Genomic DNA, 26,810 nt, shown 5'->3' on the forward strand with positions numbered 1-26,810 from the left:
TTTGTAATAGACAATAAAAATGAAAAGTTATTCATCTATGCAAGTGAGAAAAATGTTTTCAAGAACTAAAGGCTTAATATAAAGCTAAGAGAAGGAAAGGGGAAATAAAAAGGAAGGAAGAAGAAAGAAGAAACTGGTAACTCCACCAATGTGGATGTTGTTAAACGATCAAGGAATTTTTATCATCTACAATGATATTTTACATGGAAAATTTGGCTATATACCTATACAGAGCGATAGAGTAATGGTAGATGCTCCAAATACCTAAAGACTCGCGAATAAAAGTAGTCAACATATGATAGAAGCTGGCAGTGATAGTTTGTGAGTTGAAGATGTGAAGGTATAAAGTATATAATATATACAGACCCCAATAAATTGAAATATATCTTTATTTGACAAAATATGAAATGGAGAATAGTTGGGATTGATTAGAAATGATAGTCGGGTGATTAACAGTTATTGGAGCAAGGCTAATAAGGTAGTTGATAGCCTTAGCGAAAAGGAAAGTTGATTTATTAACAAGGATAGTAAAAGAATTCGAACAGTTAGGAATTAAAAACTCTTATTTCAGAGCCAGCCATAGAAATGATTCATTTAAGGCTGAACCGACCAGTACTATTAGGAAGAAGGATTCACATATATAAAGAGGAAATATTGAGCCAGAGGAAATGAAAGACTTAACTAAGAAAGGAAGTGGAATCAAAAAGATGATAAAGAAATTTTATAAGTTGCCCAGGATGTAAGCAAGTTATGGACATCATGTGTGCCAGAGTTAACGTAAAGAACCTAATGAAAAGTCTATAATATGAGATAGGGAATTCATTCTGAGAATACGATTAGAAACTGAGGGTTAAAAGAAAATATTGATTGACTTGGTATGGGAAAGGAGATGGTAGAACATGTAAGTAAATGTTATATCTACCCAAGAATCAAGACTAGCACTAAAGGTTGAACATATTATCGTAACCATTTTGGAAATGAGTACATCTCGTTAGGAGATATCGTAGTGAAATCACCTGAGAACCCAAGCCGATGGGAGTGTTATTGAATTATTATTGATAGGTTAACCAAACCTAATCTTTGTCTTTTAAAAATAGTTTACCCGATAAGTGAGTTTATTATTATTCAAAAGAGATTGTGATACGTCATCAGATTCAAGCATTGATTGTAATTGATCAATATTATTACCTGACTTAAGATGTTGGCAGAGGTATTGATAATGTAATGAACCATGTTAAACCGAAATAGTATATACCACCCATGGGTGAACGAGCACCGGGTAGGGTAAGCTAAAAGAAGGAATTCGGCTAAACTTCGATAAATCCAGAGATTCAAGTTGTTCCAAGAATATGATAGAGAACATAGATGTAGAAGAAGACTTTCTGATAATATGGCATGAAAAAAGAAATAAATGTTATATGTGACTGAACGTCCAAAAAAGAGCTTTGCAATAAATTTCATATGGAAACTTCTTATAACCAAAATAAATGATAACACGAGTTAGAATATTGCGAATGATGTCTTCAGGTTAGTATATTTTTTTCTAAATAGTAAAAGATTTTCGCTCAATGAATACATGCGGGTGTGATCAAAGGAAATTATGGTATGATAATAAGTTTGCGCGTCAATCGTATTCAGTCGAGATTTTCTCTTTAAATTTTTAATTCTGGAGTTAATTTCGGAAACGTTTAGGAACCAAATGCACTTTGGGCTTAGTGAATCATTCGTGGATGGATGAGAAGAGTAAGGAAATGATTAAAGAGTTTCGAATGCGCTTGGAAGCGATTACAATCTAGGCTGATTAAACAAAAAAATGCGTGGAAAATGAGGTTAAATAACCGGTAAATGTTGAAAGCGTTCATGAACACGATTGATTAGAATTAGCAAGAAAAGAAAGTTAGTATGCATTATGTTGGTCCTTTTGAGGCAGTAAGATATGCAGGAAAATTATGAGTGAATTGGCTTTACCGCCACACGTATAGCAGGTTCATAGGGCGTTTATATGTTTATACTCAAGAAGAGTAGTTATCTCCATTATATATATATGTATATATATCGAAAACTCGATTCAGTGGAGTTGTATGAACAACCGATAGGATATTATGTCAGCAAGAGGCTGTTGAGTAATAATTTGATACTGTGAGTTAAACGTTTATGAAGGAACTGAAAGGTTGAGTGGTCAACTTGAGAAATTGGAAGTGAGATACTTTAAAAGTATCATTATCTATTTCTTAGCGTGACTTTGAGGACATAATCCTTTTAAGGGGGAAGGATGTAAGAACCGAGATATTACGACTGCTTTATGTTATATTAAATGAGTATTATGTGATTTATGATATTATAAATTATGATTGATCATAAAATGAAAGTTGGTATGTGCTATATATATGTAGTGTGGTTCAAGATATTTTTTGGCTATTTTATTACGTGTTAGATGGGTTTATATTGAATATTATGCTATCGAGAATCAATTTTAATAGTTGTTATAGCGTGTAGGGCGTTTGGCCTTATTTCGAGTAATAGGTAATTATTATATTGAGTTTGAGAACATCTAGTTAATTTAGAAAATATTTCTTCTCGTGAAAAATGATTTTTTTGGGCCGCTACCGGGACGTCAAAACCCACAAAAATCGTATTTGTATTTTTATAAAATTATGGGACTGTTAAATATTCAATATTTTTGCATATTTGGATTATTCATAATTTTTGGGAAATTTTGACATAATTTTTGTATTCATTGGATTAAAAATTATTCCCCGTTAATTACTAATTTTGGGCTAATTAATTTTACTAAATGATATAATTAGGCCCTAAATAATTTTGGGGATATTATTTTTATAATTATAAATAGATTTTAATTATTATTTAATTATATAAAAATCAGAAAAATATAAAAAAAAATCATAAAATCCTCTCAAAATTAGGGTTTATGTCCTTCAATTTGTGCAAAGATCAAACTATTAATTTGAGCTGAGCTGGAAAGCAAAGTAGGTCATATTTGTAGTCAAATTGAAGCTCTTGATATGTTCAATCCAATTTTATCATCAAAAAGTATCTCAGGTTAGTAATTTTTAAATTTCGATTTATAGGGTTTATGTTGAATTTTGGGGTTTTTGATTCTGGGGTTATTTGTTTGTTTTGATGATTGGAATAGTTTCCTGAGGTGATTTACAATCAGTTCGTATATTTAAATGAACCAAACGATTATCGGATGGTATAGGTAGAGTTCCTGGATTTTGATGGTTTTTGTTCTTGATTTTCCGGATTGGTGGTTAATCGTTCGATGATATAATTATTCATAAATTATTCTACCTGATTCCAGCTACGTTTTGCTATATTAATCGTTGAATGTGGCGTTGAATCGTATAAAAAGCAAATTGGCCGGAATTGAAGCTCCGTTCGCTGGCTTTAATGGATAAGTTGGCCGGAAATCGACGAACTCGGTTCGTCCCTGATTCTGTTGATGATGTCTGAGTTGCTGGAGAGGTGTGGAGTCGATTAGAACTGAGAAACAAGTCAAACGATGCATCATGGCTGGAAAATGAGGTTCGCCGGAAAATGAAGACCTCGTCGGATTCTGCATTTATTCCGGAGGGTTCTTCAATTTCTTGGTGACCCGTTTGGGTCAAATTTTGACCCGGGTTTGATCCCATTTCCCTCAATTCCCTTTCCTAAAAACTTTTTCTGCAGATTTCTTTTTAATAATAATTTGAAAATCATTTTTAAATTCTAAAAATTGATTTTAAATTTAAAATTAATTTAGTTAATTATTTTAAATAATTAACTATATTATTTTAATTTTAGAAAATTATTTTTTTTATTATTTTCAAAAGTATAAATTTGATTTAATTATTTATAATTTATTTCAATTAATTATTTATGGATTTAATTAATTGATTAATTCATTTAATTAATTAATATTATCTATAAATAGTTAAATAAAATGTAATTATTTATAATTAAGCCAAATAATGATTTAAGAATCATTTTGTGCTTTTAAAAGTTATATAAAGTTATTTAAAATTCAATTAATATTATTATTATTTGAATTATTCATATTTTATTCGTAATAAATAGATCGTTCGTCCGTTTAATACAAAACGAACGCATCTAAACTCAGAAAAAATATTATGGTTCTATTTAAAATACTTTCAAGACTAAAATATTTCGTTTCGAAATATCGCTTGATTTTGTAAACGTTTTTAAGTCGCGTAACTATCGAAAAGTCGTATTTCGACTCGATTTCAATTTTAAACGAATCGAGTCGAATGTTTTGAAAAACTGAGTTATATGTTATATGAAATATTGATACGTGCCTTATGTGTTTACGTGTTATGTAAATAGTGAGTGCATGTGTCTACTAAACTTTATATGATTAAATGTGATCCTTATCTGTTATTATCGGGTGGGTAGACGATGAGGATAAATATATAGACTAGACAATTATATATTTTAGGTTAATTGAAACAGTATCTTTTATGATAGATACACATAGTTGGAGGCATTCAAATCCAGACAGTGATAGTAAAAGTAAAGCTTGATTATGTGTGGTAATGAGACGAGTGGATATATAGTAGAGGTGAACATAGAATGGTGATTAAAAATTAGAAAGCGGATCAATTGAGACAAGTATTTCTTCCCTATTCTAAATTCAGAATAGTTAAATGTTATACATTTCGCTACAATAAATCTTGATTATCCTAGTATCCCTTATTCTTGTTCTTTTACGATGATTTATGACCTCTTGAGCAAAGACCTGTTGTTCTGGGTTATTTGCGAACCCTGAATCATGATATTTTTAAATCAAAATGATTTAGCATCAAAATACTGTACAAACTGGATGGTTACGATAAGGGCCAGTGATGGACTGGACCTTAAGGGTCGGGGATGGGCCGGACCCTTTTGAGGCCAAAATGGGCCTGGGTACTCGATATGATGTGGGTCTATGCGGTTGGGCATAGGTCCGTACTGTATTCTGACTGATCAGCAGAGTATAGTACATATGTTGATTCTAGTGTCTAGTCTAATTCATTGTTGATCACCATTAACGGCTTTCCTTCTTGGAAAATTTTATGATTACAAAACTGAACAAAGAATTGATTTAAAAGATGAATCAGTGAATTGTTCATTGATTTTGATCTATGATTAAGGGCCAATAAGGGTTGATGTTTTATTCGCTCAACTGTTTAAATAAATAAAGATGTTTATAATATCATTTAAAGATTGTTTCCGGGAATTTCTTTTGATAATGATACTTGGAAACCTATTTTGATACTTGCTGGGCATTTTGGCTCACTCTTACTTTGTGAATTATTTTTTCTTTCAGTATCACATGAGGATAACAGTGAATAACTTTTAATAGACATCAAAAACTGGAGAGATCCCAACTGCAGGAAGTTGGAGATGTCAGAGTGAATAAGACGAGGAAGTTAGTAAAGAGGTAATAAAATTTGAGTAGTTGTTATAATAATTTAGTTGTTTAGATTCTTGTTTCATACCATAACCTGTAAACGATCCAGATTTAAGGGGTCATTTGTATATTTATAATAATAGAGAGGTTTATATTATTTAAAGTTATTTGGTGTCACCCAATCTTGATCCCAGATTTGAGGATGTTACACCAGTAACAAAAAATGTTTCGCTTGAGAAAATATATCCTACACCACTATCTCCCAATATTTTTGAAAAAAATCTAGGTTCATACCATCCGGCCCCGGTGCTGTGTCTGTATGCATCTGAAAGAGAGCAAATTTTACCTCCTCAATCGTTACATCAGGTATAAGATCTTCATTTTGGGTCTGAGTTATGGTTTGAGGAATACTCTCTAACACCTCGTTTTCTTTGGCAGCAATAGTAAATAACTCATTATAGTACCAAACGATGAGGTCTTGAATCCCACTATGCCAGTCCACCCACTCATCAACATCATTTTTCATTTTTTGAATGAGATTGGTACGTTGTCTGGTATTACAAGCAACATGAAAATACTTGATGCTCTTGTCCTCTGATTGCAACACAATTGCTTAGACCGTTGACGCCAATATATCTCCTTCTAATCTAGTATTATGAAAAGCTTTTGCTTTGTGTCCGCGTACTCTTTGACAGCTTGGTCATCTCTTTTATTTCCGAGTTGCTTTAGCTTTACCTTGCACTCTTTGATTCTTTTACCAAAACATCATGTGATTTCTCTTCCCCATACACTCAAATTATCAACATAGTACTACATTTTTTGTCGTATATCTGAACTACCCATACTTTTCCAGTTGTCTCTAATAATCTGTTTGCACAATGTCTCCGTTAAACATATGTTTTCAAATCTAAATCTCCTGTTTCTCTTTCTCATGCTCCCGATTTCTGGATCAAGGTGTATAGGGCTATGAATAGATGGAGAACCCTCCATATTATGCAACTTAGCTAAAAGGAAAAGATCGAATCATTCGTTGTTCACCAATGCCCTGTCCAAACGAATTTTCAAGCAGTTAGTTGTCCCTCTCCCTCTCTCAAAAGTTTATTGGTGCCCACACAACTCCAAATCTTTTATTCACGTTCTATCAACACATCATTGAAGCCATTTAACAATCTTTGGGGATATAACGCTCCCCCTTCCTATCTACATGTACAGTGATATTATTCATGTCCCCGATTATGCACTAAGGTAAGTTAGTGTCCCTTGCTAGATTTCTAAGAAGATCCCTTGCTAGTTTACCGTTTTGAGCAAAACGATAGTCACATAGCGTTTTGCTTTTTCCAATTTTTTTCCTTCTTTTTACCCCTAACACTCTATAAACTAGCGTTAATGGCTTTTAATTATTCTTTTTCTTTTTTATGCTAAAAGTTACGTTTTACACTTTTCTAATTTTTTTTGTTAAATTGTTGTGCCTTTTTATTCAATTTTTAATATTCCTAAAACTCAAATAGGGAGTTTTGGAATCCTAAAATACTAAAAATTATTTGTTAAATTTAAATTTGATTTATAGAGTTAGATTAAATTAGGGTTTAGATTCTAGGGTTTTGTTAGATATATTTGATAATGTCATGTCTAATATGATTTGTGTTTAGTTTTCAGATCTTACTTAAACAGGACAAATGAGAACTTAACTGGAAATCAGCACTTATACTGAAGTCAGAACTTAGGTTGTCAGAACTTAAGTTATCAGGAGATATTTATCAAGAGATAATATCAGGACTTAAGGAGACTTTCAGATAAGGAAGGCGGCTGATTGAAAGGAAAGAAGATCAAGACAAACGCAAGAAGAGATATGCATGAAGAAGGAATTTTATGAAGAATAGAATACTTGAAAGAAAAGATATCTGATTGATATATTTTAGGAAGCAGAATTATATTCCATATCAATTAGTGATTATCTTGTAACTGTGTAGTATATAAACACAGACATAGGGTTTACACTATATGTGTTATCATTATCGAGAATAATATTCATTGTAACCCTAACAGCTCTCGTGATATTTTGTTCATCACTGAGAGAGGACAGTTCCACATTGTAACAGAGTTTAATAAAGTTTGTTTTCTGTTACTTGTGTTCTTTGAATTCGATTTGATTGTGCTATACACTGTATTCAACCCCCCTTCTACAGTGTGTGTGACCTAACAAGTGGTATCAGAGCCTATCTATTAACACACAAACAGTTTAAGATCCAAAAACAATCATGTCTGAAGCAGAAACTCCAACCAAGCCCACCAAAACTGAAGAACCTCCAAAGACTTAAATCCATAGTCGATATGAGGCTATTAGAGTTCCCATACTGAAACCATTTGAATACCCCATATGGAAGGTGAGGATGACTCTGTTTCTGGAAGCTACAGATCCAGAATATCTTGACAAAATCAATGAAGGACCTCACAAGCCAACCAAACTCGCTGTTGCAGTTGCAGGTGAAGTAGCAAAGTCTGTACCAAAGGAGAAGAGTGATTACACTGCTGAAGATATCGCATCAATTGCTAAGGATGCTAAGGTACGACACTTGCTGCATAGTGCCATTGATAATGTAATGTCAAACAGGGTAAATAACTGCAAGACTGCAAATGAGATATGGGATGCCTTGGAGACAAGATGCCAGGGAACTGATTCGATTAAGAAGAACAGGAAGACTATACTCACTCAAGAGTATGAACACTTTGACTCAAAGCCTAATGAGTCATTGACTGATTTATATGACAGATTTGTCAAACTCTTGAATGATTTGTCACTAGTTGATAAGGAATATGATCTTGAAGATTCAAACCTTAAATTCCTGTTAGCTCTTCCTGAAAGTTGGGATTTGAATGCCACAATTATAAGAGACAACTATAATCTTGAAGAAACAACTCTTGATAAAATTTATGGGATGCTCAAGATTCATGAACTTGAGATGGAACAAAGAAGCAAGAGGAAAGGAGGAAAGTCAAGGACAGTTGCTCTTAAGGCTAAGGAAGAATCCCCCAAAGCAGCTACCTCAAGGAAAGGCAAGGGAAAAGCGTTCATCACAAAGTCTGATACTGAGTCATCAAGTTCTGATAGTGATGATGACTCAGAAACTGAAAGCTTGCCTGAGATGGATGCTGATGAAGAGATGATGAAGCTGTGTGCTCTTATGGTGAAAGGAATCACAAGGATTGCATACAGAAAATTCAGGAAGGGAAAGAAGTTTTCCAGGAAAGGTGCAAGTTCTGATAAGAAGAGTTTCAGAAAATCTGAAGGCAAAGGAGGGAAGTCTGACAGAGGAGATTACACAAAAGTCAAATGCTACAACTGTGGTGAGAAAGGCCACATATCTCCTGATTGCAAGAAAGTGGAGAGTGACAAAGGCAAGTCTCTTGTCACAAAGAAGAAAAGCTGGACAGACACTTTAGATTCTGAAAGTGAGGAGAACTATACCTTGATGGCAAATGCTGATAGCAGTTCTGAAGCTGCTGAGTTAAAGGTACCTCAAACTACATATGCCTTTCATACTGATGATATTAATGAGTTGAGAAGATATCTTAAAACCATGTTCATTAGTTATAGAGATCAAACTTTAACATGTGAAAGATTAACTTCTGAAAATCTTGCTTGTAAAAAGAGGAATGATTATTTAGAAAAAGAGTTAGTCATGTTCCATCAAACTCAGAAAGATAGAGATGATGCTTTCTATGTTAGGGATGAAGTACTTAAAATGAATGAATCTCTAAAAACTGAGTTAGAATAGGAAAGAGAGATTATCAGGACTTGGACTAACTCTGGCATAACAACTCATAATTTGTTAAGTAGTGGAAACTGGAAAGAGGGCTTAGGTTATGGAGATGATAAGAATGATAAAAGAACTGTAGAAATTAAGCCTATAGTTGTTAAACAAAAGCCAAAGGTAAAACCTGTTAAGTTTGTAGCTGTAAAGTCTGATACTGAGAAACCAGAAGTTAAAGAGGAATTAACTTCAGACAAACTAAAATAGGAAAAGCCAACTGAAGTTAACGTAGGCTTAATGACAAAGAAGCAGCTTAAGCATAAGCTGAAAGATGTTAAGAATGTAAATAAGGTAAAGTCACCTAGGAAAAATAGGAATGGAAAGGAAGGTGTGAATAAAAGCAATGATTATAAGCCTATTCCTAATGCTCCTAGGAAAACATGTTATAACTGTGGAAGTTCTAACCATCTGGCTTCTTTTTGCAGGAAGAATAAGAACATAAACTCCTTACCTTCAAAGTCAGGAGTTAAGAGTCAGTCTGTTAGATATAGGCCACAAAATCCTTGTTTTCATTGTGGTAGTTTATGGCATTCCATTTATACTTGTAAGGAATATCATAGTTTGTACTATGATTATTATCAAATAAAACCTTCTTTAAAGAAAGTTAGCATTGTTCCTTCTAGTGTAAGTTCTGATACAAAGTCTGATAGTGGAAATGCTGATAAGAAAAATGTTAACATAAACTCTGATGCTAAATCCGCTGCAAATGTTAACAAACTTAATAAGGCCAAAGGATCCAAGCAAGTCTGGGTCCTTAAAACTAATCATTAGTGGTCTTTGTGATTGCAGGGCAACAGGAAAAACATTCTAGTTCTGGACAGTGGATGCTCAAGACATATGACTGGAAATAAAGCCCTGCTATCAGACTTTATGGAGAAAGCTGGCCCAAGTGTTTCTTATGGAGATGTCAACATTAGAAAAACACTGGGATATGGCAATATCAATCTTGGGAATGTCATCATTGAGAAAGTAGCTATGGTCTCAGGACTTAAACACAATCTGCTAAGTGTTAGTCAAATCTGTGACAGAGGTTATCATGTGGATTTCTTTGAAGAATACTGTGAAGTTGTAAGCAAATCTACAGGCAAAGTTGTTCTGAAAGGATACAGGCATGGTAACATTTATGAAGCCAAGCTTTCAACAAGTACTGATGGTTCTGCAATCTGTCTGTTAAGTAGAGCATCAATTGAAGAAAGCTGGAATTGGCACAAGAAACTCTCTCATTTAAATTTCAACAATATAAATGAACTAGTCAAGAAAGATCTTATGAGAGGACTGCCAAAATCAGTATTTGCTCCTGATGGCCTTTGTGATTCATGTCAGAAGGCAAAACAAAGAAAATCTTCATTCAAGAGCAAGACTGAATCATTAATTCTTGAGCCTTATCACCTACTACATGTTGATCTATTTGGTCTAGTGAATGTCATGTCTATTGCAAAGAAGAAATATGCTATGGTCATAGTGGATGAGTTCACTAGATACACATGGGTGTATTTCTTGCACACAAAAAGTGAAACTGCATCTATCCTGATTGATCATGTCAAGCAACTGGATAAATTGGTCAAAGATTCTGTGAAGATCATAAGAAGTGATAATGGCACTGAGTTCAAGAATTTGATCATGGAAGAGTTCTGCAAAGACCATGGAATCAAGCAGGAATTTTCTGCCCCTGGAACTCCACAGCAAAATGGAGTTGTTGAAAGAAAGAATAGAACTCTTATAGAAGTTGCACGAACTATGCTTGATGAAGCAAAGCTACCAACCTATTTTTGGGCTGAAGCTGTGTAGACTGCTTGTTTTACTCAGAATGCAACACTCATTAACAAGCATGGAAAGACACCATATGAGATGGTGAAGAAAAAGAAGCCAAATCTGAAGTTTTTTCATGTATTTGGATGCAAGTGATTTGTTCTTAAGACTCATCCTGAACAGCTATCCAAATTTGATCTAAAAGCTGATGAAGGAATTTTTGTTGGATATCCACTTACCACAAAAGCCTTCAGAGTCTACAACTTGAGAATAGGGGTGGTCATGAAATCTATCAATGTCTCTTTTGATGATAAGAAGGTTACGGGACTTGAAGATTTCAGTTATCATGATCAGCTGAGATTTGAAAATGAAGATTTAAATTCTGATACTGTAAATCCTGACATTCTAAATCCTGAATATGCAAACTCTGATGTTATTGAAACTGTGGTGACTACGCCAAAGGAAGATGCATTTGTGCAGGGGGGCATACTGAAGATACAACCACATCTCAAGAAGCATCAGAACCTACAACTGGCTCTTCAAGTTCTGATTCATCAAGTTCTGATAAGCCAAGTTCTGATAATTCTGAAAACTTAAATTCTGAAGAATCCAACTCAGTGAGCATAATTTCAGGGGGAGCATCAGAAAATATTGATAAAGACAGCTTGGATCATGGGGGAGCATCCAGTTCTAGAGAAAATCTTCCATCTGCAAGGAAGTGGACTAAATCACATACACCTGACTTAATTATTGGAAATCCTGATGCAGGTGTCAGAACTAGAACAGCTACTTCAAATGAATGTCTCTATAATTCTTTTCTTTCTCAGACTGAACCAAAGAAAGTGGAAGAAGCTCTTCAAGTTGCTGATTGGGTGCAAGCAAAGTAGGAAGAGTTAAATGAATTTGAAAGAAATAAAGTCTGGACCTTAGTGCCAAGACCTAAGAACAGATCTGTTGTTGGTACAAAGTGGGTGTTCAGAAACAAAACTGATAGTGATGGCATAATAACAAGGAATAAAGCAAGGCTGGTTGCAAAAGGATATTCTCAACAAGAGGGAATTGATTATGATGAAACATTTGCACCAGTTGCTAGATTGGAAGCTATAAGGATATTTTTATCTTATGCTGCTCACAAAAAGGTTACAGTCTTTCAAATGGATGTGAAAAGTGCTTTTCTCTATGGAGAATTGGAAGAGGAAGTATATGTTGAATAACCTCCAGGCTTTGTAGATTCCAAATTTCCAAATCATGTCTACAGGCTTGATAAAGCACTTTATGGCCTTAAGCAAGCTCCAAGAGTATGGTATGAGACTTTAGCTCAGTTTCTTCTAGAAAGTGGATTTAACAGAGGAACTATTGACAAAACATTGTTCTACCTCAACCATGGAAATGACTTACTTTTGGTGCAGATATATGTTGATGATATCATTTTTGGTTCTACAAATGACAGACTTTGCAAGAAATTTGCCAAACTGATGCAGTCAAGATATCAAATGAGTATGATGGGGGAACTTAGCTATTTTCTGGGCCTTCAAGTCAAGCAGAATGAAGAAGGCACTTTTATTTGTCAATCCAAGTAGACCAGAAATTTGCTGAAGAAATTTGGAATGCAAGATTGTTCAAGTGCATCCACACCCATGGCCACTGCAACAAAATTGGATAAGAATACTGGTATATCAGTAGATATTACTGATTACAGAGGTATGATTGGCTCACTACTCTATCTAACTGCTAGTAGACCTGATATCATGTATGCTACCTGTCTTTGTGCAAGATTTCAAGCAGATCCAAGAGAACCTCACTTAACAGCTGTGAAAAGAATTTTTAAGTATCTTAAGGGAACAGCTGGTCTAGGATTGTGGTATCCTAGAGAATCAGACTTTAAACTAATAGGTTACTCAGATGCAGATTTTGCAGGATGCAAAATTGACAGGAAAAACACAAGTGGAAGCTGCCAATTTCTTGGAGGCAGATTGGTTTCTTGGTTTAGCAAGAAACAAAAGTCAATTTCCACATCAATTGCAGAAGCAGAGTACATTGATGCAGGAAGCTGTTGTGCACAGATTCTTTGGATGAAGAATCAGTTACTGGATTATGGGTTGACATATTTTAAAATCCCTATTTACTGTGATAATCAAAGTGTTTTTGCTATGACAGGTAATCCAGTTCAACACTCAATGACAAAGCACATCAGCATTAGGTACCACTTCATAAGGGAACATGTGGATGAAGGTACAGTGGAATTGCATTTTGTTCCAACAGATCAATAACTAGCAGATATCTTCACAAAACCACTGTGTGAAGCTACTTTTACAAGATTGGTAAATGAACTTGGAATGGTTTCAGGTTCTTTCTCTAAATTTGCTTAGTTTTTGTTCTGATGCATCAGATTTTATGATCAGTATTTACAGATATTACTATCTTTGTGTATTCTGTGCTTAAATTGGAAATTGCTTAAGTGCTGATTGTTGTCTGATGTGAATTTCTAAACTCTGATATTGATATGAATGTTTCTGTGACTATTCAATCCAATGAGGATAACTGTGCTAGATGCTGACCTAGTAATCTCTAATATACTAAAGGTTCCATGTATGAAGTAATTATTTATGTGGAAATCTTTTAACACAAGCAAATTCTGATATTGAGCTTAGTTGAAGTTTACTCTGTGTATCTTATTACTAAGTCAAAAACTAGAATAGTGCTTCGTATTTGTTAAGTTCTGATGTTAGTAAATCTGGTGGATGTACTAAGTGCTGATAAGCCTCACTTATCAAAAGAAAAAGAAAAAAAATAGTAATAAAAATTAGGTACTCCTTTGAGATCTAGAGTAAAAATGTGGAAGGGAAGACCCAAGTGCATTGCTGGTATTAAGTAATATGCATCAGAAAAGCAAAATAAATATTTTCTTGGTGACTTTTCACACTCTATAGTTACTGGAGAAATACTCTGATAATAGCATAAATTCTGATAAGCAGTCGTGACTCACTTACACTGAGAAGCCACTGTAAAATGGAATTTCAAAAGATGCATAAAATGAGCACAAAACAGTTGAGGTGGACTCATGAATGAACTCATTCTAAAGTAGACTTCAGAATACTAACAGATTTTGAGCAAAGTTCTTAGTTATGCCTTATTTCTAAGATGTACTGAAGTGAATCAGACTTTTATTATCTGATATTTAGCTTACTGCACACACATACACTCCATATGAATGATGAAAATTACTGTGGTGATAAATGTGGTTTTAGATGAACAGGTTAAGTGTCACTGGTATAAATTCTGAGGACAAGTTATGATGGAATTTCTGATGATTAAGTTCTGCAGAAACGAAATCAGAATTTGTGTGAAGAATTACAGAAATAGGCATTCACTTTTCGAGTTAAAGAGTCATGTTCTGATGACTGTTAAGTTCTGATATAAGTCTAAGTTCTGATATTAAATCCTGATTCTTTACTTGACTTATTTGTGATTAAAATCTGAAACAGTCATTCCTAAAATTAGAATATGTTTGGGTGAGATATTAACAGTCAACATAATTTGGGTTAGTGGTACTCATAAATGGATAGTAATTTTTACTGGTTCAGTGTGCTCATTAACTCCTGTTTTAAACTTCCAATGGCTGTCATTATTCTCATCAGCCTAGGGAGACGAGGTATAATTATTTTTACCTATAACCATTCAATTTTCCTTGCGTCTCTTAGTATTCTATTGGTTATATAAACCAACACCTCATTTCAGCCAACACATCTCTCATTTTCTCTCAAACTTACTCTTTTTACATCCTCATCAAAAATATGGTTCGTTTCAACTTGGTCCTGAACTATGACACTTTTAATATAGAGTTGAGTTGTGCTGATTGGCGGCAGGAGTGGCATGTCACTGCCATTCCTGATGAAATCTGGGACTCAGTTCCCCAAGAGGTTCTCACAGACCTCTTATTCTTCTATATGGACTATCATCGCCATCTTGAGCGTTTGGAAGAGGAAAGGAGAGAAGCTCTCCGACAGCAGGAGCAAATCATTCGTCTTGCTGTTCTCTTTGTTGAGAGTAGGAAGAAGAATTAGTTGCAGCCATCCATTTCTCTTCACCGTCAGCTTTGTCAGTCTTCTTAGACTAGGACTAAAGCTATTGATGTTAGGATTCATAGCTTAGGACAATCTTGTAATTTTATGCATGTAATTTAAGTTTCATGAAATGTATTTGCTTAATATATTAATGAAATTTTATCTTTTGTGCAAGATTTTGTCTCTGAGTCATTTCATATTCTGATGATCTTTTACATCCTGATACTAACAATATTCTGATGACCTTATAAATTCTGATACAAATCAAGTTCTGATTCTGACGTGGCAGTATTTGTTTACTTGGTTTATTTTTGGTCATTATCTCACTGATTATATTTTTACAGAATATTGGTAAAGTAGTAATAATAATTTATTTCGTGGGAACAGTTTTAAAATTTAAAATAAAACTGAACGTCCTTGATTAATGGGATTACTTGGTAAGTGGAACGGTTTTTCTCCTTGAAAATGCATGTGATAAGTAATGATTACTGAATACCCGTGCCCATTAATTATCTTTTACTGTTGCATGTTTGACAGGTGTCTCAACGATTATTTTCTTATCGTGTATATGTAAAAGAGTGAAAAGATTGTAAAATCTTTTATTTACTTTCATATTTTATCTCTCTCTTTTTACTTTTATTCTCTCTCATCTACTGACGATTTTTCATACAGACGTTTTATCAAACACCTTACAGGCAATTTTCTTTCTCACGTATTTCTCATGGCACCCAAGGACATAATTTTTGATGGAGCTACTTTTGTTCCCAATAACTTCTCCGCTATTCTTAGCAAGTCAGAAGCCACATCTGAACTTCACTTCATTCAGGACTTTCTTGCTAGTTCTGATATTGGGTATGCTCTGACCGAACCCGAAGCAGTCTCTGGTACTCAAGTACTGGAGTTCTGGAGAAGCGGTGTATATGATGATGGTGGTGCTCAAGGGTCCCCAAGTATTATTTTTTCATCAGTGGAGGATGAGTATGTTGTGACATTGTCTACGGTTCGACAAACACTGCAGCTACCTGAGAACTGTGTCTATTCTACTGTTGAAGAGCCAGTTCTTCAAAACATGATGGTCAGTCTGGGATATGAGAAGACATTGGCAAAGTTGGGTCAGTTGAAGAGATCCTTCATAAGGAGGGAATGGAGTTTCTTCTTTGATTGCATAACCAAGGCTTTTGCAAACAAATATTCTAATTTCGATGCAATTCCCATATTCAGCCAACAAAACGGGTATGCTCTCATAAATCAAACTGATTTTGACTATGCAAGTGCTGTCTTAGGTTTTATTGGGGATAGAATGACAGAAGATAGAACTACTGTTTATTTTGCTAGATTCTGTCAGCTTATCTATAGATTCTGTTGTAATAATAAGCCCCGATCTGCTAGTGAATTAATTTCATCATTTAGACTAGCTAAAAGAGCTTTTAATGACTTATTATCTACTGATAATAAGAAGGCTGTGTTAAGACCCCTCCTAATTCCTATATCTGTCAAACAAGCCTTAATAACCTACGATCCAGTTAAATACACTGCACTATATCCTGATGTTCAATCATCTGAACCTCATCCATCAGCACCTACCACCTCTGCTCAACCACCTCAAACTTCTCAACCTCAACCTTCAGATCCTACAGTGCAGCCTTCATCTTCCAAACCTAAGAGGACTAGGAAAATACCTCAGACACAACAGAAGAGAAGGAGATTCATTCAGCGAGATGAATCGGATGCTGAGGAACAGGTTCCTGTATCAGAACCTGTTGTTATAGAAGCTGAGAAGGTCTCTTCTCAGAAGGATGTTGATATTGGGAGTTCTAGGCCCCTAACAAGGCTTAGAAAGCGTAATTCTGATGATACAGCTCCTCCAGCCTCCTCAAAAGCTAAAAGATTCAAATCATTGGCAAAAAGGCCTGAAGATTCTGGTAAAGGAATAGAAGCAACAGCTAAGGAAGGGGGTCAGGAATCTCTGATCTCACAAGACCCTGTTGAAGCTCAAAATTCTCCTAGTGCTGATCCAGACCTTCATGCAACTCATCTCTCTCCACTACATGAGCCAGAAACTACTCACATTCTCACACCTTCAGTATCTCCGGTACATGCTGATAACCAGGGGCCAAGTGATGAAATTGACATCCATAACTTGGAAGTGCCTCAGGTTTTGAATCTAGAAGCTCCACCAACTCAAGTCACTCCATCAACAACACCAATTCCTGATGCTAGTTTTAATCCAGAATTGCCTACGTTGAGAAAACCCAAGAGAAGCAACAGTCTCAGATTGATGAAATTTTGAAAAATCAAGCTTCTCAGCAATCTTAACTCAATGAGATCCAATCCTCAGTGGAATTGCTTGTCTCTCTTCTTTTACCTGCTGATGCCAAAAAGGGGGAGAAAGTAATTAAGTCCAAATGCAAATCTGTTAAGACACTGAAGGGAAAGGATGATGGTAATGACCCGGGAAACTCTGGAATGGGTGGAGGTCTCTCATTAAGTAGAACTGGAACTACAAGTCAAAGAAAAAGTTCTGATACTGGGAGAAGAATAACTTCTAATACTGGTAAGAGGATAAGTTCTGATGAACTTTTGGAACTTGATGAAGAAATTTCAAGACAGTTTTTTCTGAAAGAAAATCCAGGAATGGACTTTGAAAGTCTAAAGGAAGAAGAAGCTAGACTTAAGTTAGAAAAAGTCATCTCCAAATCTGAAGCTTCTATTGAAAAGAAACTTCCTACGGCTAAAGGCATTGTGATAAAAGAAAGGACAAATCCTGTGGCAACCAAGGCCAAATCACAATTGCAGATAGATCCAAGGTCCAAGGGCAAAGAAAAAATTGGTGAACCTGTAAAGGTTTATGTGCCTCCTATGGATGAAGAAATATCTGATGAAGATGCTAATCTTACTCTGACTTCAAGGAAGATTTCTAAGACAACCTCTGACATGGCTCAAGTTATTCAGAGTCAAGATATAGTTAGTTCTGATATAACTATGAAGCAAGCAACCTCTGACATAGCTCAAGTTGGCTTGATATCATTAGATAAGTTAAAGGAAACCTCTGACAATGCTCATGTTAAATCCTCAAAGTTACTCCTACCAGGATTCACTAAAGCCAAGCAGACTCAACCTTTGAAGACTGCAGCAAGTAGTTTTGAAGCAAGAGTGGTTACTGGAAAGGAAGCAAGAGATAAATCTGGATTGGGTAGTGCTGATGAAAGAAGAGTGCAGAACACAACCAATGATCCAACTTCCTTAAGTGAACCAGGTGTTGGAGCAACTCCTGAAAGATTGAATCAGCTTGAATCTGTACAGATGGTTTACCATACCTTCTTGAAAGAACACATCTTGTTATATTTCATGACAGATGGAAGGGTTTACCACATAAGGGAAAATGCTATACCATTGAAGTATTTTGAGGAACTGGAACATGTTCTATTCTTACTTCAAGTGAAGAACAGAATAACAGAAAGTGCTGCAAATTATTTGAATACTCAAATTCAGAGACAGGAGAAGCTTTATTCTGTAAAGTCTGACAGCACATACTGTCTAAAGTACAAAGATCACAAGGGTGATATTGTCGAGATAAAGCCTAACTCTGCTAAGATTATAACTACCTTTCTGGGTTATAAGGCTGTAGAATTCAATCTTGAGTCAGACAAGGCATATTTGATCAGACTAGATCAGGAGTTGAGAAAAGCAAAAATTAATGATCTCATATATGCTATCTTCCAAACTGGTGAAGATACTACAGAACTTAAAGATGCTAAAAGGAGAATGATTGATGAACTCAAATATGCTGAGAGATGTTTGTTAAAGAACTATCTTAGAACAACTCCTGACATTGAAGAGATCAGACATTGAAGCCAAGTCAAGATCTACAACTGCTCAAATTTTGATGTGTATACAGACTGAAGTTGTTATCAGAAGTTAGAGTTGGTAAAGCTTTAAGGACTGTAAGTTGTAGTTATCTAGTCAAATTTTCATGCATTTGTACTTAATGTTTTTGACATCATCAAATATCTGTTAAACTTGTATATTATGCTAATTTACAAGTTGGAGGAGATTGTTAGATATATTTGATAATGTCATGTCTAATATGATTTGTGTTTAGTTTTTAGATCTTACTTAAACATGACAAATCAGTACTTAACTGGAAATCAGCACTTATACTGAAGTCAGAACTTAGGTTGTCAGAACTTAAGTTATCAGGAGATATTTATCAGGAGATAATATCAGTACTTAAGGAGACTTTCAGATAAGGAAGGCGGCTGATTGAAAGAAAAGAAGATCAAGACAAACGCAAGAAGAGATATGCATGAAGAAGGAATTCTATGAAGAATAAAATACTTGGAAGAAAAGATATCTGATTGATATATTTTAGGAAGCAGAATTATATTCCATATCAATTAGTGATTATCTTGTAACTGTGTAGTATATAAACACAGACATAGGGTTTACACTATATGTGTTATCATTATCGAGAATAATATTCATTGTAACCCTAGCAGCTCTCGTGATATTTTGTTCATCACTAAGAGAGGACAGTTCCACATTGTAACAGAGTTTAATAAAGTTTATTTTCTGTTACTTGTGTTCTTTGAATTCGATTTGATTGTGTTATACACTGTATTCAACCCCCTTCTACAGTGTGTGTGACCTAACAGGTTTAGACTCTAAATCCTAAATCAGTGCACCATTATTAATTATTTTATTAATATTTTTAAAACTCAAAAAATGATTGTTGAATCCTATAATGTTAAAAATTGTTAAATAAGACGTGTCTTTTATTCAATTTTTTAATATTTATAAAATCCAACGAGATTATTGAACCCTAAAAAATTAAAATTTATTAAATTAGACGTGCTTTTAAATAAGTTGTTAATATTTTTAAAACATAAAAGGAAATTATTTAACCTTCAAAAGTTAAAAATTATTAAATCAATGTACACCATTAAATTTAAAAATATTAGTTTTAAAATAATGATCAAAAACGTAAATTAAGTGGTATTTCCGATTCAAAACAACCCGCAATAAAAAGTTTAAAATAATAAAAGAAAACATTTTGATACCCACGATAGTAGATGGTGTATTGTTTGGGGTATATAAAAAAATGGGGCAAACCGCCACATAAATGTTTACAAAACCCTGCATGCCATTTTGTATTGCATTGACATTTAGGACCATTTATTTAATTTGTGATATTTTGGATATTTTGATTCCAAATTTTACGATTTTGGTCCATTTCTGGAATTTTACAGTAGTCAGTTTTATCTTTTTTTTAACATGGTAAGTGAGATATATTGAAGGCAAGGTTGTAAAAATTAAAAATCGGTACAACTCAGTTTTATTCCGGAATAATGAGTACTCGGAGCTCGAAGAATACTCGGATAACTAAACGGACATCATTTTTTTATTAATATTTTCTCTCATATATATTTATGTACTAATAAAATTTAAATTATTTAATAATACTAATAAATTAATAACACACATGAAATAATAAATTTTAAATATAAATTGATTGTTTGATAATTTTTGACACAATAATCAAACATAAATTATAATAATAAATCAGATATTATTTTTAATAAATGTCCAGACTTTAGAGGGGGAAAAAGAAGTAAAAAAGTTATAATTTCACGTTTAGTTTTTTTTGGAAGAGTTTTAAAATAAAATAATAAAAAATTAAGAAAGTCAATTTCAGATTTGACCTCCGGCACTCGGAATCAAAACAAATTTTAACCAATTCTTTATAAAATTTTGAACTCGAATAGGCGATTTTTTGAGACCTTAACCTTGACCAATTATAGGTTCTGTTTGGGATTACGTTAAAAATTGCTATGATGTTAGATAAAGTGCTGCTGAAAAATGTATTGTTGTAAAAATCAGATGACTGTTTGGTAATTTTTCTGATACGTATACGTTTTGATTGAATTTTTTTTTAAAAAAATGATGTTTTTGTTAAGGTTTGATGGTGAAATCAAGAGTCGCTTCCTGCAACAGTTGAAAAACAGTTTTTTTCTAAAAAAATGGGGGATTTACTTTCTTTAACAGCAGTTTTTAGGCCAAAAATAATTTTGCGAAAATCAGTTTTTAAATTTTTACCCGACAGTTTTTTAACTGATTTTCAGTGAAAAACTGTTGTTGCCATATGCAAGAGCAATAACAAACACGCCCATAATTGAGGAAATTAATAATAGATATAAAAACAAAATTACAATTTCACATGGATAAAGGAGAGAAAAGAGAGTAGCCCCAATTTTAATTTATAAACCCTAACCCTCCCTTCACTCTCCTCCATTCTCAATTCAATCTATACATACACAAATCTATACGTATCTATCATCTTCATCATCATCAATGTCGTCGGCGAAAGATTCGGACCCAGCACTGGGCTATCTCACGCGCAAAGAGACGGAAGTTAAGCTCCCGCGCCCAACTAGGGTTAAAAACAAAACTCCGGCGCCGATTCAAATCACCGCCGAGCAAATCCTCCGAGAAGCTCGTGAGCGACAAGAAGCGGAGATCCGACCGCCTAAACAAAAGATCACTGATTCAGTTGAGCTCTCCGATTATCGATTACGAAAGCGAAAGGAATTCGAGGACTTAATTAGGCGAGTGAGGTGGAATAAGAGCGTGTGGGTTAAGTATGCTAAGTGGGAGGAGTCTCAGAAGGATTTTAATCGTGCTCGGTCGGTTTGGGAACGCGCGTTGGATGTCGATTATCGAGATCATACAATGTGGCTTAAGTATGCTGATGTGGAAATGAAGAATAAGTTTATTAATCATGCTAGGAATGTTTGGGATAGAGCGATTACGTTGTTACCGAGAGTTGATCAGTTGTGGTATAAGTATATTCATATGGAGGAGATGTTGGGGAATGTGGCGGGAGCTAGGCAGATTTTTGAGAGGTGGATGAGTTGGGAACCGGATACGCAAGCGTGGTTGAGTTATATTAAGTTTGAGTTGAGGTATAATGAGATAGGGAGAGCCAGAGGGATTTTTGAGCGGTTTGTGAATTGTCAGCCGAAGGTGAATGCCTGGATTAGGTTTGCGAAGTTTGAGATGAAGAATGGGGAGATTGGGAAGGCGAGGAGTGTTTATGAACGGGCGGTTGATAAGTTGGCGGATGATGAGGAGGCGGAGAATTTGTTTGTTGCGTTTGCCGAGTTTGAGGAGAGGTGTAAGGAGACAGAGAGAGCGAGGTTTATTTATAAGTATGCGCTTGATCATATTCCCAAGGGACGGGCAGAGGATTTGTATAGGAAGTTTGTTGCGTTTGAGAAGCAGTATGGTGATAGGGAGGGTATTGAGGATGCGATTGTCGGGAAGAGGAGGTTTCAGTATGAGGATGAAGTGAGGAAGAATCCGTTGAATTATGATTCGTGGTTTGATTATATTAGGTTGGAGGAAAGTGTCGGGAATAAGGATAGGATTAGGGAGGTTTATGAACGAGCGATTGCTAATGTTCCTCCGGCTGAAGAGAAGCGGTATTGGCAGCGTTATATATACCTTTGGTAAGTTTGATGCGTTTGATTAAGGTTTTGTAATAAAGACAGCGGGTTTTGTTTATTGATTAATTGTGGTTTTTCTTGCATTTAGGATCAATTATGCATTGTATGAGGAAATTGATGCACAGGATGTGGAGCGAACCAGAGATGTTTATAGGTAAATACATCAGTTTCAATAAGCTGTATTAATTTCACCTATTTTAATTAATCCGTGGTAGAACATTTTTCTAATGTAGCTTGATTAATTATATAAAAGCAAGTGAATGAGTTTTTCAAATCTTGCGCAGTAAGTTCTTCGATACAAACTAAGTATGTTAGACAGTAGATAGGTTCGTAGATTAAAAAAAGTATGTTACTCAAATCTTGTGCAGTAAGCTTTTAAAAACAAATTAAGTATGCTAGACAGTAGATAGGTTTGTAGATTAAAAATAGTAACTTACTAAGAGGAACACATTCTAGAGCTTATTATTTGGTTAAGTATTTTACCTCTGTTTTTTTGATAAATTAGTTCCTGGGTCAGTGGGTCCTTTGTCCATCAAAAATATTTCTAGCAGTCTAGTTAAAGCTCTTAAGCAATATCAGTTATAGTTTTACGTATAAACACTTATTAGAAATAGCGACAATACTACTGGTTATAGGATTTATAAGATTTTTGGTTTTTAACAAGCTGAAGGCATGTTTGACATCAACAGTGCAATTTAAGCGGGTTTTTTTAAAGTCATTTTAAGTGTTCCTATTGTAAAATCTGACTTTTCACCTTTTATATAAATGGTCATGTATTAAACTCTCTAAATGAAGGTATGCGTAACATATGTCAAAGGATTTAACATACTTGTCAAGGCGTAAAGACGAACAAAGACGATAGGGGACTGCCTGGACGGCTAGGCGGTAAGGCGACTGGCTAGGCGTCCATTAGGCGATTAGGTGTTCTATATATACTACTATATATAGGCATATATATATATATATTAGATATTATGTACATACATTTTGATTGGTTTTAATAATAATTACATTAATGTAAAGATCAGTTTATTTGATTGAAACAAATATTTTTTGTTAATTTTGTTTGTTTAATTTTGAGACCTTTGTTATAAGTATGATGGTTTAATACTAAATTGTTCAACTTTATATATATAACCACTAAAAGACGAAAATAGGCAAAGTCAAATCACTTGGTAAAAGAAACACATTTATGTGTAGTTGAACGCCTAACTCGCCTAGGCACCGCCTAACTCTCCTAGGCGCCGCCTAACTGGCCAAGGCGCTGCCTAGTTCGCCTAACCTATTAGAATCAAGACGGTTGGGACGCCTTTTCATTTTTTACCGCCTTCCCGCCTAGGAGCCGGCACGTCTTAACAACTATGGTTTTTAATCTTATGCTCCCTTTAACGTCCAATTTCTTATTATGATCGTCCCAAAGCAAGCACCCAGTCTCTTCAAGTGCTATATATATAGCACTTTTTGTCCAAATATATTTACTCTAATGTGACTTATGTCAGTCTAATGCTGTTTGCTGGAAAGAAACTGTATTGTTATAAAAAAAACCATGATGCCCATCAGTTTTATCATTGTTCATGTCTCACGTGACATGAATTTTACTCTGAAAAATTGGCGCTGCATATATTTTAGGACTTTCAGGAGAGATTCTAAGTAACACTAGAAAGTTAAACAGATTAATGATGTGATCATGTGATATTTATGTTTTTTGAGTTATAAATACTATGTTGTACTTTCATCTCTCTTTTTTACAAAAAAGTGTGAAATTTTGATTTAAGGAATAATTTTCTGATTCAATGCTTTCTGTTGATGTTACTTAATAACTTAAGTTCGTATCAGCATGTTTATTAGTTGGGATGACAAGTTTCTCACTTACTTTTGTGTTGTGCAGAGAGTGTCTCAAGTTGATTCCCCATAATCAGTTTTCCTTTGCAAAAGTCTGGTTGTTGGCTGCCCAGTTTGAGATTAGGCAATTAAATCTCAAAGGTGCTCGGTCGATACTTGGACAAGCAATTGGGAAGGCTCCTAAAGACAAGGTATTGAGGTTAATTGCTAATTTATTCATTTTCATTATATCATTTTGCTGATTGCTATAAATAGAAATTTAACTTCTAACTCGTTTATCTCAATGCCTGACCACATTCTTGTTTAAAACAGATTTTTAAGAAGTACATTGAAATTGAGCTTCAGCTCGGGAACATAGATCGATGTAGGAAGCTGTATGAAAAGTACCTGCAGTGGTCACCAGAAAATTGCTATGCTTGGAGTAAGTATGCTGAGCTGGAAAGATCATTAAGTGAAACTGAAAGAGCGAGAGCCATTTTTGAGCTGGCAATCGCTCAACCAGCACTGGATATGCCAGAATTGTTATGGAAGGTAACTTACTTACAAATACATTTACCTCTTGAAATAATTAAACATGGATGTGTACCAGACACCTTTTTGGGCATGGTTATTATTTTTCCATGGAGTTGTTTGAAAATGTGCTATTTTACTATTTAAAGTTAATTGAGGGGTATATATAGCATACAAGTATGCTCGGCTGTTCATTTTTTATTACACCTGACTTGTGAAGTCATCATCCATCAATTTTGAGACATTTCTGGAATGTAACTTAATTTTATTTTTTTGACCAGATTTAATTTGTTGTTTCTTGCAAACTTTTTTCTGATATAAAAGCATTTTTGCGCATGATCTGGCCTTGTTAATGATGTTACAGTATAAGGCAGATTTTTTTTCATTATCATTTATTTTATCTTAACATTCTTTTCTTTTTACTTATATCTTAACATTTCTCATCTAAATGGCAGGCGTATATTGACTTTGAGATATCAGAGGGTGAATTTGAAAAAACTAGACAACTTTATGAGAGACTTCTTGAACGTACGAAACACTTGAAGGTCTGGATCAGCTTCGCTAAATTTGAGGCATCTGCGATGTCTGAGGAACAGGTTCTCGAGTTGCCTGAGGATGAAGCCCAGAAGTTGCTCCGTGAACAACAGCTTCAGTGCCTTCAAAACGCTAGAAGTATTATAATTGATATTGTTTTATTGTTGTAAATATGTACATAACCTTTCCTTTGACTAATGAAGACTAAACTTGTACCATTTCTTGTATCAGGGGTTTTTGAGAGTGCCATCAACTACTTCAGAACATCTGCTCCTGACCTGAAAGAGGAAAGAGCCATGTTACTAGAAGAATGGTTCAACCTGGAGAGCAGTTTTGGCGAGCTCGGCGATGTAAGTTTGGTGCGTGCAAAGCAGCCTAAAAAGCTGAAGAAGAGGAGGCTCATAGATACTGATGATGGTCCTGCTGGGTAAGCAACACTTTTCAACATGTCTTCAGTTTCTGCGGTTTCAATATAAGATAGCTAAAACCACAGATCAATTCCTTTTAGAAAAATTCCATTACAGGGCTTAAGTACTCGTATCTATGTATACTATTTTATTTTTACCAAGTGGCATTAGCACTATTACCGACGAATAGGTTGTGAAACTGTCTATCTCAAGTTTAATTAATCTATTGCTGACCAATAAAATGTTTAAATTTTGCAGTTATGAAGAGTACATCGACTACATCTTCCCTGAAGAAACACAGGCCCCAAATATGAAGATTTTGGAAGCTGCTTACAAGTGGAAGAAGCAAAAGACGTCCAACGACCAAGACTGAAAGCATATTGATACCTTTGTTGTATTTGATTGAGGCATGAATGAAAAGTACCACATGTTGCTCATCGTGGAACAGCTGTCAGATAATTAATTTGCAAGTTGTCTTTCATGTGAAATCAAAAGTTATTTTTGTGTTGTCGGTGGGTTGGTGCTTGCTTGCATTTCTTAGGTTAATTGATTACCTCGGTAATATAGTGCCATAAAGGGCTATTGCAGAAACAAAGATAAAAATGCTACAGTGTCTACTAGCCGCTAGGAGAGATGGTGACTTCGAGCAGGTTGCAGTACTGTTTCTTCTTAGTTAATTGTAACTGGAGTTCTACCTTTTGTCAATGACTTGCATATTGTGATGTTTGAGCCAAGTCCAAAGAAGGATTCTTATGTTTAGAAGTTTATCTGTGCTGGTGGAAAGTGATAGAAGGATTCCAATGTTTAAAAGTTTGTATGTGCTGATGGAAACTGGAAGGTATAGTGATGGTTTAAAATAGGGTCATGTACATAAAAAAACATGTATTAGGCCCGATAGCAATCGCTTTTTATTTTTAACTTTTCATAATTTGTAAAAAATATTGTAAGTTTTCTATCAGTGGTACCCCAAGTCTAAA

The 26,810-nt window shown here is 34.6% G+C and overlaps 1 protein-coding gene across 1 annotated transcript; it reads left to right on the forward strand.

Moving 5' to 3' along the window:
- The first annotated feature begins 21,263 nt into the window (after positions 1-21,263).
- LOC141677230 (uncharacterized) lies at positions 21,264-26,810 on the forward strand. Its single transcript, XM_074483058.1, has 7 exons — positions 21,264-22,543; positions 22,629-22,694; positions 24,429-24,573; positions 24,695-24,913; positions 25,348-25,564; positions 25,658-25,853; positions 26,092-26,810. Exons 1-7 carry the CDS (start codon positions 21,387-21,389, stop codon positions 26,204-26,206), a joined length of 2,115 nt encoding a protein of 704 aa, XP_074339159.1. The 5' UTR covers positions 21,264-21,386; the 3' UTR covers positions 26,207-26,810.

This window comes from Apium graveolens, chromosome 8, assembly GCF_009905375.1.
Source record: "Apium graveolens cultivar Ventura chromosome 8, ASM990537v1, whole genome shotgun sequence".
In the NCBI taxonomy this organism is placed as follows: domain Eukaryota; kingdom Viridiplantae; phylum Streptophyta; class Magnoliopsida; order Apiales; family Apiaceae; genus Apium; species Apium graveolens.